Consider the following 17,682-nt stretch of genomic DNA (forward strand, 5'->3'; position numbering starts at 1 on the left):
CAAAGGACCGCGACCTGCCTGCAGGGTGCAGCTAAGCCAATATCCCGCTTAGAGAGGTCACTGGCGAACACCTCCTTGTAGGTTAGTTTCAGCATCATTGACCAGGTCTTGCCAATGTCCAAGACCTGTGGATGAGGAGGTCATATATTCAGGCCCCTCGCCTCCGATTTCTCCCACAACCTAGAACCGCAGCTTTCAATACTCCAGTGACAAGTGTGACACTGTATTTTGTGATTACTCAGGTTGTCTTTGTATTTCATTCAATTTTGTTTGAAGATCTGGAACAATGAAGTGTGAAAAATATGCAAAAATAGAAGAAAGCAGTAAGGGGGAAAAAACTTTTTTATGCCACTGTATATAATAAAACTAATTTCTGAACATCAAGACCAGATAGGCTGGTTATAATAATAATAATCATCACATTCTTGAGTGCCTAAATAAACAAATGGTGATAAATGCCCTAGACAAGTGCGGCCCTCCAGCTGTGGAACTACACATCCCAGAATGACCTGCCAGAGTTTTAGTATGCCCTAATAGTAAAATTGTGGCAGGAAATGCTTTAATGTGTAGTTCCACAACAGTGCATCAAAGGTTAAATACCTCTGGTCTACAGTGATTCATTTATGTAAATATAATGTATAACATGTAAAATGATGGTCTATTAATACCTTCAATTAGTGTTAATAGCTATGTTTAGAATACGCCATAAAATTTATTGACCAGAAACTATTCTATAAAACGAATACATTTGTTGCCTATTAGGTAGTTATGTGTGTTGGGGCACTTTTATACAATAAGTAAGGATAGGGGTCCACAATTTCAGAAACTCTTCAGGGTATGGACAAGATAATGTAGAATTCAGTAGCCTGTCGAATCTTGGTGCCAGTGACGAAATTCAACCATTGATAGCAATATAAATGACTGCCAATAAGTAAGGTGCTGGCGGCAATTAGAAGAATTGTCAGCCTGAGATTGGTTCAGCCGAATCCAATGTTGTTATTCAATTTTAGACTGCATTGTCTTTATTATTTCCTACATTCGCTCAAACATGAATTTGCTGATGATTGACGAGACTGGCGTGACTGAGGAAACTTCTGCCGCACTCAAAGCAACAATACGGTAAAGTGTGGACCCTGTGGTGTCTGCTGAGCCCCGACTGATCGGTAAAAGATTTCCCACACAAGGCGCAGGAAAACGCCTTTTCTCCTGTGTGGATCCTCTGGTGTGTTGTCAGGTGTGTAGAAGTGGAAAAACATTTGCCACACTCAGGGCACGAGTATGGCTTCTCTCCGGTGTGGACCCTCATGTGCCTGATGAGCCCTGACTTGTCAATGAAGCTTTTCCCACACGTGGTACAAGAAAATGACTTTTCTCCCGAGTGGTATCTCTGGTGCGTCAGGAGCGTGGCTTTGGCGGCAAAATATTTCCCGCATTCAGAGCAGCAATATGGCTTTTCTCCCGTGTGAACCATCTGGTGTCTATTGAGAGCTGCTTTCTCCTTGAAGCACTTCTCACAGATGGGGCAGGTAAATAACTTTTCCCCGGTGTGAATTCGCTGGTGCGTCTTAAGATTTGATTTTGTGATGAACCCTTTGCCGCACTCGGGACAGGAGTACGGCTTCTCCCCCGTGTGTATCCTGCGATGCCTAATAAGATGCGCACTACTGTTGAAACATTTCCCGCACTCGGAACAAGAGTAGGGTTTCTCTTCGGTGTGAATCCTCTGATGCACAACAAGCATTGACTTAGTAATAAAACATTTGTTACACTCCGAGCACGGGTAGGGTTTCTCTCCTGTGTGAATTCTCTGATGTATGACCAGGGTGGAATTACAATTAAAAGACTTCCCACATTCGGAACAAGAATACGGCTTCTCTCCTGTGTGGCTCATCTCGTGTGTGACGAGAGTCGACTTCCAGGTAAAACTCTTCTTGCAAACGGAGCAGGAAAACGGCTTCTCTCCAGTGTGGATACGATGATGTCTAGTGAGGTTGGCCTTTTGGGTAAAACATTTGCCGCAGGCAGTGCAGGAAAATGATTTTTCGTCAGGGAAGTATTTCTCACGCTCCGAAGAAAGAAGGGAGTTATTCTGTCCATGAACCTCCTCGTGCTGACGATAATCAGAATGGTCCGTAAAAAAGACTTGACACTCAGAGCAGTTATATATTCTGCTGGCATTTGGGGAGATCTGTTGACTTACAGGAGCCGAACCATTTAATAATTGTTTATCGTAACCTGTGCAATTTTCAGAGACATTTCCTATCTGTGAATTACTGTCCACTTTATCTCCCACACTGTGAGGGTGTTCAGACTGTAGGTTTCCATCGTCAGAGGAGACTGATTCTTCCTTAATATGAATAGTTGTATATTCTGTATGATCTGTGGGAGTATAAATGTCAGTGTGTGTGAGGTCTCCTCCATCACATGAGACCGATTCCTCCTTAGTATGAGTAGATGTATACTGTGTATGATCTGTGGGTGTATAATTGTCAGTGTCTGTGAGATCTCCTCCATCACATGAGACTGATTCCTCCTTAGTATGAGTAGATGTATACTGTGTATGATCTGTGGGAGTATAAGTGTCAGTGTCTGTGAGGTCTCCTCCATCACATGAGACTGATTCCTCCTTAATCTGAGTGGATGTATACTGTATATGATCTGTGGGTGTATAAGTGTCAGTGTCTGTGAGGTCTTCTCCACCACATGAAGTTGGTTTCTCAGTAACAATCTCCAGACAGTTGTTCTGTCCATCTGTTGATGTGTATTCTGCCGACTGTATGTCTATAACGACACTGTGATGCTGAGTCATAAATTCCGGAGAAGAAATAGGGGTCTGGGACCCTCCAGATATTTTTGGATCCTTAGTGAGACCTGTTGGAGAGAAATTCATTGTGGTTAGATGCTATATACCCATCAGCCATAATGGTAACACCACTGACAGGTGAAGTGAATAACAGTGATTATTTTGTTACAATGGGACCTGTCAAGGGTTTCCATATATGCAATTGAACAGTCAGTTAATGTGTTGGAAGAATGGAAAAATGGGCAAGTGTGAGGATCTGAGCAAGTTTGACAAGGGCCCAATTGTGATGGCTAGATGACTGGGTCAGAGAACCTCCATAATGACAGATCTTGTGGGGTTGTTCCCGGTATGCAGTGGTTAGTACCTACTAAAAGTGGTCCAAGCTGACAATCCCGTTAGATAGGACATTGCATTGCGAGCACAGCTCTATCGAACCCAAATAAATCTATATTATAACCAGCCAGATACTTGTGAATTCATGCACATGGCTTATACCTGCTACCCACAGCAGATATATTTTAGATTGGTTTATCTACACAAAAATAATAAGAACGTTGTGTATTTCTGTTTGTTCCAAGTTGGCGCAAAAACTATTAGACCGATTTTCTTGTAGTGGAAACACCTAAAAAGAATCTGCACTTTGTTTCATCTCGATCCGTCAAGTTAAAGCTGAGTAATAACAAAAACAAATTTTATTGACATCATCAATGCAGGATATAGGTGTGGCACCATGTGCGTTGCTGGTAAGGGGTGGGGGGATAGGAGCTATGGGCCCGTAGTCACTTCAATAGGATAGGCTACATGGAAGTCTCTGCACAGTGACATTGATGTGAGTGGTGAGTGAAGGCGCTGCTGGTCACGTGGGACACTCCCGCAACAGGGCACCTATGCAAAGCAACACAGCTAGGACACCTTAAATAAATATTTTTTGGCAGAAACTATTTCATCGTGGGCGAAGCTGCGGGTAACAGTTAGCAGATTAATAAATTCTAACAATATAGTAAACCTTAACGAAAATGTATATCTTTGTTTCAGTGAGTCTGGTTTATGACTAACATGTAAAGTGGAACGTAATTAAACTATCTCCCTACCTCCTCTGCTGTCAGCCGTTTTCTTCCAATTCCGGCCATGCACTGCAAAGTCTGACCTGGCCATTGCTAACCATTGAGATCTGCAAGCAGACCGTATTGCAGAGATCAGGCTGACTTCTAATCTAAGCAGACAACTGCCCACACTACCTTGCCAGTTAGGGATTGGCAGGTGATCCCACACGAATGGCATTGGGGGTCTCCAGCCAGCCTGATTTTAGATACTAATGGACATTAATGTGATGGTCTAGAAACACAGTACAACGATTGGACAATTTAGCTGATTTGAAGAAATTCATCAACCAAGATCTCAGGACTGGTAGGTACCCAGTGGTGTTACTGGAAGTCAGTGACAGGTACTATCGGTCAGGTCCTTAATATTGTTATCTATACACAATGATAACAGCACATGGATTATAGCTATACACCTCAATAATGTCCTTACTCTGTCAGTGTGATTCACATACCACTTATCCACACACTGTACCTATAGAACACTGTATTTATACCCGAAGTGGTGACATCTCCTATATACACATAGGGCTTCATTCAGAGCCGCTCGTAAGCGGCCGCTCGTTCGTTCTGAGCGATGTTCGCACATCTGCGCATGCGTACGGATTGTAATACGCATGCGCGAACCATGTCAGTGCGGCCGAAAATCGTTTGTTCGCTAAATAGCGAATGCCTGCTACTTTGAGTGACAGGAGGAGGCGTATGTGGGTGGTAACAGGGGAAGGTGCTTGAAAACGGGGAGTGGAATTCAGAACGCAGGTGTGCTTAAAGGTCAAAACGGGCGTTTTAAGGGAGTGCATAATTAATCCAACAGCGTCATTGACCACGTCACTGGGTTATTTTTAACTCAGAACTGCTCGCAAAATAGCGGTTGAAAAAAAGCAACCTCAAGAATAGCGAGCAGTTCATACGCTGTACGATGTACTCGATTAATCTAATAAATAGCGGACATGACGTATGGTGCGAGCGGCAAGGGGGCGTATTTTTCAAAATTACAACCGCAAGTTTTGCTCGCTCGTTCAGATTTAGAGGCGTGAACAGACCGCAAAGTGCGAACGGTTCATTTGAATAGCCACCCCTTTTTATAAAACGAACGACCGCAAATAGCGAGCGGCTCTGAATTAGGCCCTTAGACAGGACTGTGACTTACCCAATGGTGTGAGGGGCTGGTGATTCTCCATCATCACGTCCTTGTACAGACCCCTGTGTCCTTCTATATACTCCCACTCCTCCGTGGAGACATAGACAGTGGCGTCCTCACACCTTATAGGAACCTGACACACAAAACGATAGTCATCACCCAGACACATCCCCTGGTGTTACTGTATAAGGTCCCATTCCCAGCAGCTGAATGATGATCTGTACAGGACTCTCTTCTCTTCACTTGGGTTTACCCTTCATGTGGCCGAACAGCTCGATCTAGAAACAAGAGAGTAAATTTGATGATAATAGAAGTTAGGGGCACTTTTCCATCCAGAAGAAGATGTACCACAAACAGATGGTGTTTTGTAAGGGAAAATGAGACCCCGACAACAGATATTAGGGGCCATATTGCAAATTATATTATACAGATCTAACGACCAAGACATTATACACAATTAAAATCGCCCATAATACACAAGCACTAATGACCTCAAATAACAGTATGTACCTACAAGGGAAAGGTAAAAAAAAAACAAATACAAAAAAGGTAAGGTCCAAAAAAGAGAAGGGGACGAAAAAAAACACCAATGTAAATCTGGAGGGAAAAGAGAGAGAGAGAGGAGACATTAGTATGAGTACCACAAACTATTGAGCCGTAAAGTCTTTGAAGCAAAGGGAAAACCGTAGGCGTGGACCGTGACCTGCCCGTGCACCGCACTACCCTTATCGTCATACTCCCACTGATTCCTGCGATTGGCCACCATCCTCCCGCCACGCGGGCTTGCACGACGTGCCCCAGCGCCTATTCTCTCATGTCAGACTGGCCTGGATGCGTGACTGCTAGACAGCTGGTAACGGGGGAAGAGCCATCGTGGCACAGTCCAGGACAGCGGCCGTGAGCCGGCAACGCCAGGCCCAAGGCTAAATCGCCAAACTCACCCAGGTGCAGGAGAGACACAGTAGCGGGGATCGTCTGAAGCTGTGATGGGGTTCCCATGTAATATTACTCCTCATAGCCCCCCTATATGTAGATAGATATTTCTATTGGTTAAACTTATACTATATCACTAAGTGAAGAGTAGCACAGAGACACAGCAGGCTGCTCCACCTGCACTGCATGCAGAGTGCATAACAGAAGACAACAGTGTCACTCACAGTGGTTATTATGGCAGCAACAATGTCTCCTATGCACCGTCCTCCATTCCTTGCAGACAGAGGATAACAAAGCACTTCCGCCAGTCAGGACTCAAGAATAGCCTGGGTTTAGCACTAGCGCACACGGACGCACGGAAGATGGCCGCTTCCCTGCGCTCTTCAGGTGCTGCGACGTGTTTATGTATCTACTCTAGTGCTAAGCTCTGGGCGGCGCAGTCATACCGGTATGTCTCCCGGTGAGAACACAATACATCCTTTACTCAGTGGATGAGGCGGCCGGTGAATGCTGAAAAACAATACAGTCGGCCTGTGATTTGGGCTACGACAAAATGGCCGACACGCACCTTGTAATCTTATTCACGCCAATCCCCTAAACCTCCCGGAATCAGTGACCTGGTGCTCTAGTGCTGGTGACGTCACCCGTCAGGTCGTGTTTCCTTCAATGCTCCGGTATACTCAGCACCGGTAGTGAAGTGACTAAGGGGGGAGGGGGAGAGAGCCGCCCGGGCCGATAGCAAGAGAGGAGATTGCAGGTGAGTGCTGGACTCATGAATATTAATTAGTAGTAATGTATATTAAGAGAGATGAAAGGTTATGGGAACTGGTTGTAGCCTTGTCATTCGCATTCACCCTCCTTGTACATTGCATCCTGTAACCCCCTGCTAGCCCCCATTCCCCTCATTATATCCCTAACATTATGTTCTACATGTGCCCCTATATATGCCTCAGTGCTCCCACGTGCCCCTTTATATGCCTCAGCGCTCCTGCGTGCCCCGTTATATGCCTCAGCGCTCCCGCATGCCCCTTTATGATGGTCAGAGTCCCCGCATGCCTCTTTATATGTCTCAGAGCTCCTGCATGCCTCTTTATATGTCTCAGAGCTCCCACGTGCCCCTTTATATGCCTCGGCGCTCCCGCGTGCCCCGTTATATGCCTCAGCGCTCCCGCGTGCCCAGTTATATGCCTCAGTGCTCCCGCATGCCCCTTTATGATGGTCAGAGTCCCCGCATGCCTCCTTATATGCCTCAGCGCTCCCGCGTGCCCCTTTATGAGGGTCAGAGTCCCCGCATGCCTCTTTATATGCCTCAGAACACCCATGTGCACCTTTTATATGCTTCAGCGCTCCTGCGTGCCCCTTTATATACCAGCCCAGTCCCCCCCCCCTCCCTCCCCCCCCTTACCTTCAGTCCTCAACGAAGGTCCAGTCTGAATTAACTCTTCACTCCACCGTCTGGCATCCACCACTGTTCCTCCGCCTATTACCGGTATACACCAAGCCACAAAAGTAAAACGACATAGACACAATAAAAAAAATAGTACAGTATAAATCCATGTATGTGGCAGGATGAGTATTTCTTATGTCCCACTACCACAAACTTGGGGGAACTATTCAATTGTTGGTGATGGGCTGTGACTAATGGGCGCCCAACAGAGCAATTCAATTGTTGCTCCGATCGAGTGCGATTAACCGCGTGAGCACAGATTTCTGCTCTCACCCTCGAAGCACCAAAGCAGAGAGTGACCCCCCCCCAGGCAGGAAAGAACCTGGCACAGGTTGTGACAGGTGTAGGGTGCTAGATTGAACACTATATAGGTATTATGACCCCATTCATCCTTACACCTGTATTATTATTTTTTTCCCGCCAAAAATCAGGTCTCAGAAAGAGGCAAAACGTCATCTTTCATGGACAAACATCATCTTCCATGGACTTTTGTCCAGGAATGATGATGTTTATCCATGAAAGATGACGTTTTGCCTCTTTCTGAGACCTGATTTTTGGCGGGAAAAAAAAATATATCTGAATTTGGCGGGAAAATCCGAGCTAATCCGAACCCGCTCATCTCTAATTATTACCCCTTACCCATTCCCATTCATTCATGTACCTTCAATATTATCATCACATTCATTCCTACACTTCTATATTATGCTCCCTTTGTGCTTCCCTAGCACACTCCACGTCACCAGTGCTCCTCTCCTTTGTCTCCTTCTCCTCAGTGACTCGCCCATACAATGGGTACAGACTTACAGGTACTGAATCAGCTCCCGCCTGTGACTCCTACTAGCTGAGGGTCACCACCTTTTTATTTTATTTCATATTCTCTGAGAGTTGGTGCATGGGGCAAAACCGATGTCGGGTTACAATATTTTTTGTTAGATGTCAGGCCATTTTCTTACCATCAATCCTTTTTCTGTCTTTATTAGAGTGTTATCACATTTGCGGATATACATCACTCTTATACATAAGTCATACACCTGTTTCCATAAATCAGACCACTCCATGTGCTTGATATTGCACCCCAAATAAGCCCACATGTGCATGGAAAGATTCATGTATATTTTGCAGTAAAATGTGTCCTTAATATGCCGTCAAACTCCTTCACATGACCCTTACATACCATCAGAGCTCCAACATACACCTTACATTCCATCAAAAATCCCCCATATATCATCAGACCCCCTCCTTGTGGCTCTTTTGGGCCATCAAACCCCTCCTTGTGGCCCCTTTGGGACATCAGACACCTATGTTTTATTATTCATATTGCTTCATGCCAACTAGTCCTGTTCCACCATTACAATCCTCTTGCTGATCACATACAGTTCTGAGGCCAGTTAAACAGCACTTTGCTCGCCATATGCAGACTAAGCATAACAACAACTACACACATAATAATATACTTTGTCAATATGTCAAACCTGATAAACTCTGGTGCCAGGATTTTATGGTTTACCGCATTGAAAGTTTATATCTTTATTTAGAGAGGACCCCTGGTAATCAGCTCCGACTAGAACCAGAGTCTGTACTCTGAGTCATCAATGGACGAAGACAGGAGTTACATGACTGAGAGGTTATTAAACCTCACCCTGGAGATCATCTACCTGCTCACTGGGGAGGTGAGAGGTTCTGGTACTGTCATAGTGTCATCACTTATATCTATAGTAATAATACAGGGACATGACTGGGGAGGTGAGGGGATCTGGGAGTGTCACAGTGACATCCCTTATATCTATAGTAATAATACAGGGACATGACTGGGGAGGTGAGGGGATCTGGGAGTGTCACAGTGACGTCACTTATATCTATAGTAATAATACAGGGTCATGACTGGGGAGGTGAGGGGATCTGGGGGTGTATGCAGTAATTTTGTCTTTTCCAATACACAGGATTACACAGAAATGAAGACATTTGGTAAACGTGAGACATCCAGTAGCTGCATGTCAGGAGGACTGAGCAGGACCCAGAGCCCCATCATGGTGCCTCCATCTCACTCACTGATACATGAGAGACACAATGACCAGAAGATTCTGGAACTCGCCAACAAGATCATTCAGCTGCTGACTGGAGAGGTGACTGCTGGGAATGGGACATTATATAGTAACACCAGGGGATGTGTCTGGGTGATGACTGGAGAGGTGACTGCTGGGAATGGGACATTATACAGTAACACCAGGGGATGTGTCTGGGTGATGCCTGGAGAGGTGACTGCTGGGAATGGGACATTATACAGTAACATCGGGGGATGTGTCTGGGTGATGACTGGAGAGGTGACTGCTGGGAATGGGACATTATACGGTAATCCAGGGGATGTGTCTGGGTGATGACTGGAGAGGTGACTGCTGGGAATGGGACATTATACAGTAACACCAGGGGATGTGTCTGGGTGATGACTGGAGAGGGACTGCTGGGAATGGGACATTATACAGTAACATCAGGGGATGTGTCTGGGTGATGACTGGAGAGGTGACTGCTGGGAATGGGACATTATACAGTAACACCGGGGGATGTGTCTGGGTGATGACTGGAGAGGTGACTGCTGGGAATGGGACATTATACGGTAATCCAGGGGATGTGTCTGGGTGATGACTGGAGAGGTGACTGCTGGGAATGGGACATTATACAGTAACACCAGGGGATGTGTCTGGGTGATGACTGGAGAGGGACTGCTGGGAATGGGACATTATACAGTAACATCAGGGGATGTGTCTGGGTGATGACTGGAGAGGTGAGTGCTGGGAATGTGACATTATACAGTAACACCAGGGGATGTGTCTGGGTGATGACTGGAGAGGTGACTGCTGGAAATGGGACATTATACAGTAACACCAGGGGACGTGTCTGGGTGATGACTGTATCATTGTGTGTGTCAGGTTCCTATAAGGTGTGAGGACGTCACTGTCTCTTTCTCCATGGAGGAGTGGGGGTATATAGAGGAACACAGGGGTCTGTACAAGGACGTGATGATGGAGAATCACCGGCCGCTCACATCACTGGGTAAGAGGAGACTGTCATTTATTGTACAGGGGGGAGAGGTATGGGGGCCCCCTATATACACACCATCTGATAATCACATGTATACAATATACTCAGTCACTGTGTGTCTCCTACAGATGGACCCAGTAACAGAAATACCCCAGAGAGATGTCCCCGTCCTCTTTATTCCCAGGATTATACAGAGGAGAATCACAGGATCCCACAGGAGCATCAGGTAGATGGGATTTAGGTCTCACCAAAATAAGGTTCCTGAATCATATGTACTGATTTTCTTCTATTTTAAGGGCTTGTAAATGCTTGTAATACACCTTCTACTTACCCTATGAGAGCTCACACTGTTATCAGATGGCAGCTTCTCAGGGCCAGTGCTGCCAGCCGGAGATGAGAGCTCTGCCAGCAGGAACTGAGTAGGAGATTCAATATCTCTCTTGTGTTTCCTTATTTGGAGAAGGGTCTCACTCATTCCTGCTTGTTACACAGACCCCATCTCCGCTACATCAATAACTTGGTGGAGATTCATCCTGCAGCACTGTCAGCTCCTTTCTCTCCTGGAGTTGCCACTCTCAAGGGGTAACTGTCAGGAGAAGCATCTTTTTACCAGGGGTAGAACTGCTTACACCACTATTCATTATATCAGACATTTTCTTTGTGTCATATTTAGATAGATCTGACTGTTATTACTGTAGAAGATATAGAAGAAGAGACGTATGTGAAGGGTGCTCAGCAGTGTAAGGAGGAGGAAATCCCTACAGATATCAGCACAGGTGAGTGATAATCACTTATTACAGAACAGAGTCATATATTCTCCTTACTCAGTCACTACAGCAATCTCTTATCCTACACCCTCTGTCTCTACAGATTAATGAGGGAAATGTTATCTGCCCAATGGGGGAGTCAGGAGCTATCAGCCCCTATTATACTCCTGCTCTCCCCCTCACATCATGTCACTGTGTGTTACCAGCCCAGAGATCTGACCAGTCTCCTCCACACACACTCTGGTGTATCTCATACATCAGGAGCCATCAGCCCCTATTATACTCCTGCTCTCCCTCTCACATCATGTCACTGTGTGTTATCAGCCCAGAGATCTGACCAGTCTCCTCCCCACACTCTCTGGTGTATCTCATACATCAGGAGCTATCAGCCCCTATTATACTCCTGCTCTCCCCCTCACATCATGTCACTGTGTGTTACCAGCCCAGAGATCTGACCAGTCTCCTCCCCACACTCTCTGGTGTATCTCATACATCAGGAGCTATCAGCCCCTATTATACTCCTGCTCTCCCCCTCACATCATGTCACTGTGTGTTACCAGCCCAGAGATCTGACCAGTCTCCTCTCCACACTGTCTGGTGTATCTCATACATCAGGAGCCATCAGCCCCTATTATACTCCTGCTCTCCCCCTCACATCATGTCACTGTGTGTTACCAGCCCAGAGATCTGACCAGTCTCCTCCCCACATGGTGTATCTCGTACATCAGGAGCCATCAGCCCCTATTATACTCCTGCTCTCCTACTCACATCATGTCACTGTGTGTTACCAGCTCAGAGATCTGACCTTAGGGTGGAGTATATATTCTGTGTTGGTCCATAAACAGCCATCACTAGCCTTACTAAGTATATGGATTTTGGGGCATTTCAATCAGACCGTGAGCGTCCCCTAGACTTACAAACAAATCCTTTTTATTACTAAAGTTGATTAGAGGACATGGAACATCCTTTCTGGATTGTCTTTGGTCGTTACTTGTTATAAAAATGTTTTTTAGTCTTTATTGTTATTATAAAAGTTCTTACCTCTTGATGGCGGGATTAAAATTAATGAGACAGTGTGGCCCGTTAGCTTTGCTTAAAATATTTACCAAGAAGTAAAAAAAATAATAATTTATTGTATATTTCACAGATAGAGAGAACTTCGGGAATACGTTGGACGGACAACTCCTTCTGTCTCCGGATTGTGAATTGGGCAATGATTACATCACTAGTATTTTTCCAGGAAAATCTCCTGTTACCCCAAATATATATCCAGTACCTGACAATTCAGCAATATTATTTGATCACTCTGTGCATGGCGAATGTTTTCTCGATAACTCAGATATCGCTACTCATAATGCAGCTTACAGAGGCGGTGAAGGATTTGCACAATTAGAAAATGATAAATGTTTGAACCATCAAGCGAAACTCATCGGACATCAGAAAAGGCAACCAAGTGAGCGACCATTTTCATGTTCTGGGTGCGGGAAACGTTTTACACGCAAAAATGTTCTTGCTGCACATCAGAGAACTCACACGTGTGAGAGGCCATTTCCATGTTCTGAGTGCGGGAAATGTTTTACTGGCAAATCACATCTTATCATTCATCAGCGAATTCATACGGGCGAGAAGCCATTTCCATGTTCTGAGTGTGGGAAATGTTTTACACAGACATCACATCTTGTTAAACATGAGAGAAGTCACACAGGTGAGAAGCCGTTTCCATGTTCTGAGTGCGGGAAACGTTTTACAAGCAAATCACTACTTTTCGAACATCAGCGAATTCACACGGGTGAGGAGCCGTTTTCGTGTTCAGCGTGTGGCAGATGTTTCAGAAAGAAATCGATTCTTGTTGAACATCGGAGGACTCACTCCGGGGAGAAGGCGTTTTCATGTTCTGAGTGTGGGAAATGTTTTACCCAGAAGTCAACACTTTTTAATCATCAGAAAATCCATTCCGTCGTGAAGCCGTTTCCATGCTCAGAGTGCGGAAAATGTTTTACGCATAAATTCAATCTGGTTAAACATGAGAGAGTTCACACAGGCAAGAGGCCGTTTAAGTGTTCGGTGTGCGGGAATTGTTTCGCACATAAGTACGGTCTTTTTGAGCATCAGAGAATTCACACCAGTGAGAAACCATTTTTATGCTTTGACTGTGGAAAAACTTTTACAAAGGAAGTACATCTACTTAATCATCAAAAAGTCCATTCTATAGAGAAGCTATTTCCAACTTAGATGCAAATCGCATGAGAGAATACCCAGAGAAATCGATTGTTATGTTGTTTGGAAATGTTTTACTTTCCAATTCTTAAAGTAATCCTTTCTGTTAAAAAAACATTTCCAAGTTCTTATTACTTACAAAGAACTATTTATGCATAAAGCAATTCCTGTTAGACATCAGATAATTCATTTCATGTTCTGAAAGCGGGGAAAGTTTTACATGTCAATCAAGTGTATATAGTAAATGACACTGGTCTATTGCAGAGGGTATCAACTCCAGTCTCCAAATACCCCTCAACAGGTCATGTGTTTGGGATTTCTCCCTGGAGAACAGGCGGGATATATACTGACCTAGCAAAATAGGTTAAATCTCTTCTACATGATTAAAGAAATCCGGAAAACACGACCTGTTGTGGGTATCTTGAGGAGAGTTCAAAATCTCTGATCTGTCAGGTTCAATGTCCTATAAAACCTAATTTACCTTAATCCGCAGGATGCAAAACAATTGGCCAATATAACCTCTTAAGTAGATCAATCAATGCCATAATGTCTTCTACTTAATATAGCTACAGATAATGTTTATTTTTAAGAAAGGTGTGTGATCCATTTTTAAAATGTTATTTAATTTGTCATCACCACCTGATTGGTAAGGAATTCCGCAGCTCATGATCGCCCTAAAAGTAAAGATCCCTTTCCTAGGCTAATGGTGGAACTCTAGCATGGGTGGGTGGTGGTAGCGCTCACAGTGAATAATGTGGTGATGTTAATGTGTTAGATGGTAATATTCATTTACTCTGTATGCTGCAACAAAGGTGTGAATGGTGTATTATAATGTATAAATGATAAGGAAGCTGAATGTAGTGGGATTACCTAAAGTCACAATGCTCGTATGGTGATGTCAGGTGTGTAATCCTTTAGGGATCAGCCTTCCTGTGTATAATAGTATGAGACTGCTATACCTCCCACTTCATGATTGGCCAGAAATATTGAGCAGTCTAAAGGATTAAAGGGATGCAGTTTTTTTGGGAGCACCCTCAAAGAATATAGGTATCTGGGAAAGCTATGCTTCCTGAAGTCCTGTGTGGGATGCCCTACAACTAACCTTGGTCTGTACCAATGCATGTGATGCCGCAATGGTGCAGCTAACTTGAGAATAAATTTCAAAGTGCTTGAAAAGTCACTAAGTATTGGTAACCACAGTGATGCCACCTGGTAAACACAGTGATGCCATCTGGTACACACAGTGATGCCATGTGGTAACCACATATGCATCCGTCCCACATGTAAGATGTAGATGTAGAAGAGCTCCGTGGGGAGGGGCCGTCCTGTGGCTACACTTTTAGTAAGTTTACGTCTGTATTGGCGGGCCTCCAGCCAGAGATGATGATGAGACCTTCCTGACATGCAGTGGTGCTGTAGGTGACGTGTGGGTGTGACCAACGCGTTTCGACCCTGTGGGCCTTCCTCAACGAATGTTGCTTGATGTCTGATGAGATCCTCCTTAAATACGGTGGATCATCTGTTGGGGACTTATCCTTTGTAACCATTTTTATCATAGTTGTATGAGGTACGTAGGAGTGGGTGGCACTATAACCTTGTGTATAGATGGATAGGTTATCTGTGAATGCTAAATATCCTTACGATTTGCCAGCATTTTGTCCTAATGTGTCAGATAGAGGGAGAGTCCAAAAAACAAGCCAATGTAAATGAGTTATAAAGTAAATTAGTAACCGTGAATATGGATAAATATAAATGGTGTCAAATTGTTAAATATTGAATTAAAAAGATGGGATGTGGAGATGTATGAAACCTACAGTGGATCTAAAGAGATTTTACATAAATAATGTAAATAAACCATACCCTACATCTAAGTCGGGGGTTCCCAACCAAGGGTCCTCAAGGCACACTATCAGTCCAGGTTCCAAGCATAGCATTACTTGAGCACAGGTGTTTTAATTAGTACCTTAATTATTTTGATTTAATCATCTGTGCTCAAGCATGGATATCACTAAAACCTGGACTGTTGGTGTGCTTTGTGGACCAAGGTTGGGAAACATTGATCTAAGGTGATGCGGTGCTTACTTATATGTATTGCATGTGGCACTGCTTACTAGTACTTTATATTTATTGGCATTGCGCAGTGAGTGTGGTCAGATCAACTGGTGATTATGGATTTTACTTCACTAACCCCTTGGATCCCAATGATATTAAGTCTCTTATGGTTAAGGTTGTAGAGTGTTCTGGATGGGTTGGATAAACCGTGATTCTAGACCATTTGGGATTTTTCTCACATGTCCTGATTTCCGTGTCTTCAAGGCTCTGATGGTTATCCCTATTAATTGCTGTCCACATGGGCATTCTGATGATCCCTGTGCTGTTGCATGTAATTAATTTTTTGATATATAATAGTTTTCTTGCTTTCATTTTGATAAAAAGAATTTGATTTTCTTGGTGGTGTGTTCGAGGATCTTGCAGCAGTAGTAGAGAATTTCCTAGTTGAGGTTGTTCCTGACGGTGTTTGTCGTGTCCGCACTCAGAACTCCATCCAAGTCGGATGGTCATGACGTTGGTGTTTTGCAAGTTACCCTTACATAAAATATCTCTTTGCAACGACCAAGGAATTAGTTTAGGAAGGAACTCCATTTCAAAGAAAATAAAAAAGGGTATACAAAGTTCAGATATCACCTTCGAAATTGAACAATGCCCAGAGTAAGGTATCCTAAAAGATGTTGGGAGTACCCCAGCCATGTGGCTTCCTTAAAAGAATGAACACTTGCTGTCCAGTTTTATGGGTTAATATACCCATTCGGTCATGCTTTCTATCTCACAGAAATATATTCTGAACTTCATAGCACATGGGAGAGGGAGACAGAAAGTCTGAGATTAATACCCCTTTCAGACATACAACCCGGGAAATTTCCTGCTCAGACCCGGGAATTTCTCCTGTGCAAATTCCCGGGTATTTGTTCGAGACCCCCCTTTCACACTGCAGTGTCTACCCAGGAAATTCCCAGGTAGACCCCTTTCAGACATAAGCCAGGTTTTTTAGTTTTAAATATTACCTGCCTCTCCTCTGCTCTTCCTAACCTATCCCCTCTCTGGCTGCCGCTGATGATGTCATCATCATGCAGCAGGCAGCCATCCAAAGTGCAGCCTCTATCTATAATACAATAACTCCTATCTACCCTGGTGGTCCAGCGGGAGTGCGGGTGGCCCGCTGTGGCTGCAAACCACCGGCGGTCTCCAGCGCCAGTGTGAGGACCCGGCCATGGTCGCTAACTCGTTTGTCAGCGCCACAGCCGCCGGTGCGGGGGGTGATGAGCAGCAGCGCAGAGCATCCTACAGGACGCTCTGCACTGCCAACTCATTGTAATGAGCATGGCGTAGAGCGTCCTATAGGACGCTCTGCGCTGTCAATGTAAAAGCTGCTTGGTGCTGCCTGGGAGTAGTAAATTCCCGGGTAGCACCATTCAGACAGAAGCAGGGTAATTTCCCAGGACTTAAGTCCCGGGAAAAACCCTGGTCGATTGCAGGGGCGGCTACCTGGGAACATGTTCCCGGGTAGGCACCTTTCAGACAGACTCGGGTACCCAGGAATTGGCCGAGGCAGGCCAAATTCCCGGGATTCTCGATATGTCTGAAAGGGGTATTAATTACTTCCCTGGCACCAGGTGTGATTGCCTGACCCTTTTCTCAGAACAGAGTTCCTGTCCAGCAAATGGAGAGGACACCATGGACAGTGTGAAATAGGACATGATCAATGGATTTCTTATTTTCCTGCTATGGCATACTGAGGAGACAGGCTTCAATTTTAGACAACCTTCAAGTGTGGTTTCCTATTTCTCATTCGGCCCCTTGTGGTGCTAATTACACAATACACTGGCTCGTTCCTTTTAGCATGCAAACTGCACACAAGACATTTGTTCGTACTCTACTGAAAATAAGTCTATCTGCCACATCCTCTGAAACTTAATTAATGAAACTTGCATAAATATAAACATTCCGGCCTGCTAGAAGTCTTCTATAGCTGAACACACAAATCATTTGGTTAGCTTATACAATTAAAACATATATATTGTGGTTCATAAGTCTACAGATTATAACACATACTATTACCAATACCATTGTTAATATGCCCATTTCGATATGAGATGGGCTTTATCATTACAGTGTTGATTGTGTACTCGTGACGTGGGAGATGGTTGGAGACTAGATAACATTTAAGGTCAGGGACCTTC

The 17,682-nt window shown here is 44.5% G+C and overlaps 2 protein-coding genes across 3 annotated transcripts; one reads left to right on the plus strand and one right to left on the minus strand.

Moving 5' to 3' along the window:
* Positions 1 to 273: 273 nt before the first annotated feature.
* LOC148506115 (uncharacterized) lies at positions 274 to 7,452 on the minus strand. Of its 2 annotated transcripts, none has more exons than XM_088447250.1 (3): positions 7,383 to 7,452; positions 5,054 to 5,322; positions 274 to 2,871 (listed from the first exon to the last, which is right to left on the minus strand). In XM_088447250.1, the coding sequence occupies exons 2-3, from the start codon at positions 5,211 to 5,213 to the stop codon at positions 1,043 to 1,045; spliced, it is 1,989 nt and encodes a 662-aa protein (XP_088303376.1). In that variant the 5' UTR covers positions 5,214 to 5,322; positions 7,383 to 7,452; the 3' UTR covers positions 274 to 1,042. The 2 variants fall into 2 exon arrangements, with proteins under 2 accessions (XP_088303376.1, XP_088303375.1); XM_088447249.1 differs by lacking the exon at positions 7,383 to 7,452 and adding an exon at positions 6,202 to 6,413.
* On the plus strand, positions 6,596 to 15,755 carry LOC148506116 (uncharacterized). Its single transcript, XM_088447252.1, has 7 exons — positions 6,596 to 6,734; positions 8,960 to 9,094; positions 9,365 to 9,547; positions 10,349 to 10,472; positions 10,589 to 10,686; positions 11,134 to 11,236; positions 12,375 to 15,755. Exons 2-7 carry the CDS (start codon positions 9,017 to 9,019, stop codon positions 13,457 to 13,459), a joined length of 1,671 nt encoding a protein of 556 aa, XP_088303378.1. The 5' UTR covers positions 6,596 to 6,734; positions 8,960 to 9,016; the 3' UTR covers positions 13,460 to 15,755.
* Positions 15,756 to 17,682: the final 1,927 nt, after the last annotated feature.

The sequence above is a fragment of the Taudactylus pleione genome, unplaced genomic scaffold, assembly GCF_031769625.1.
Source record: "Taudactylus pleione unplaced genomic scaffold, aTauple2 ptg000424l, whole genome shotgun sequence".
Classification (NCBI taxonomy): domain Eukaryota; kingdom Metazoa; phylum Chordata; class Amphibia; order Anura; family Myobatrachidae; genus Taudactylus; species Taudactylus pleione.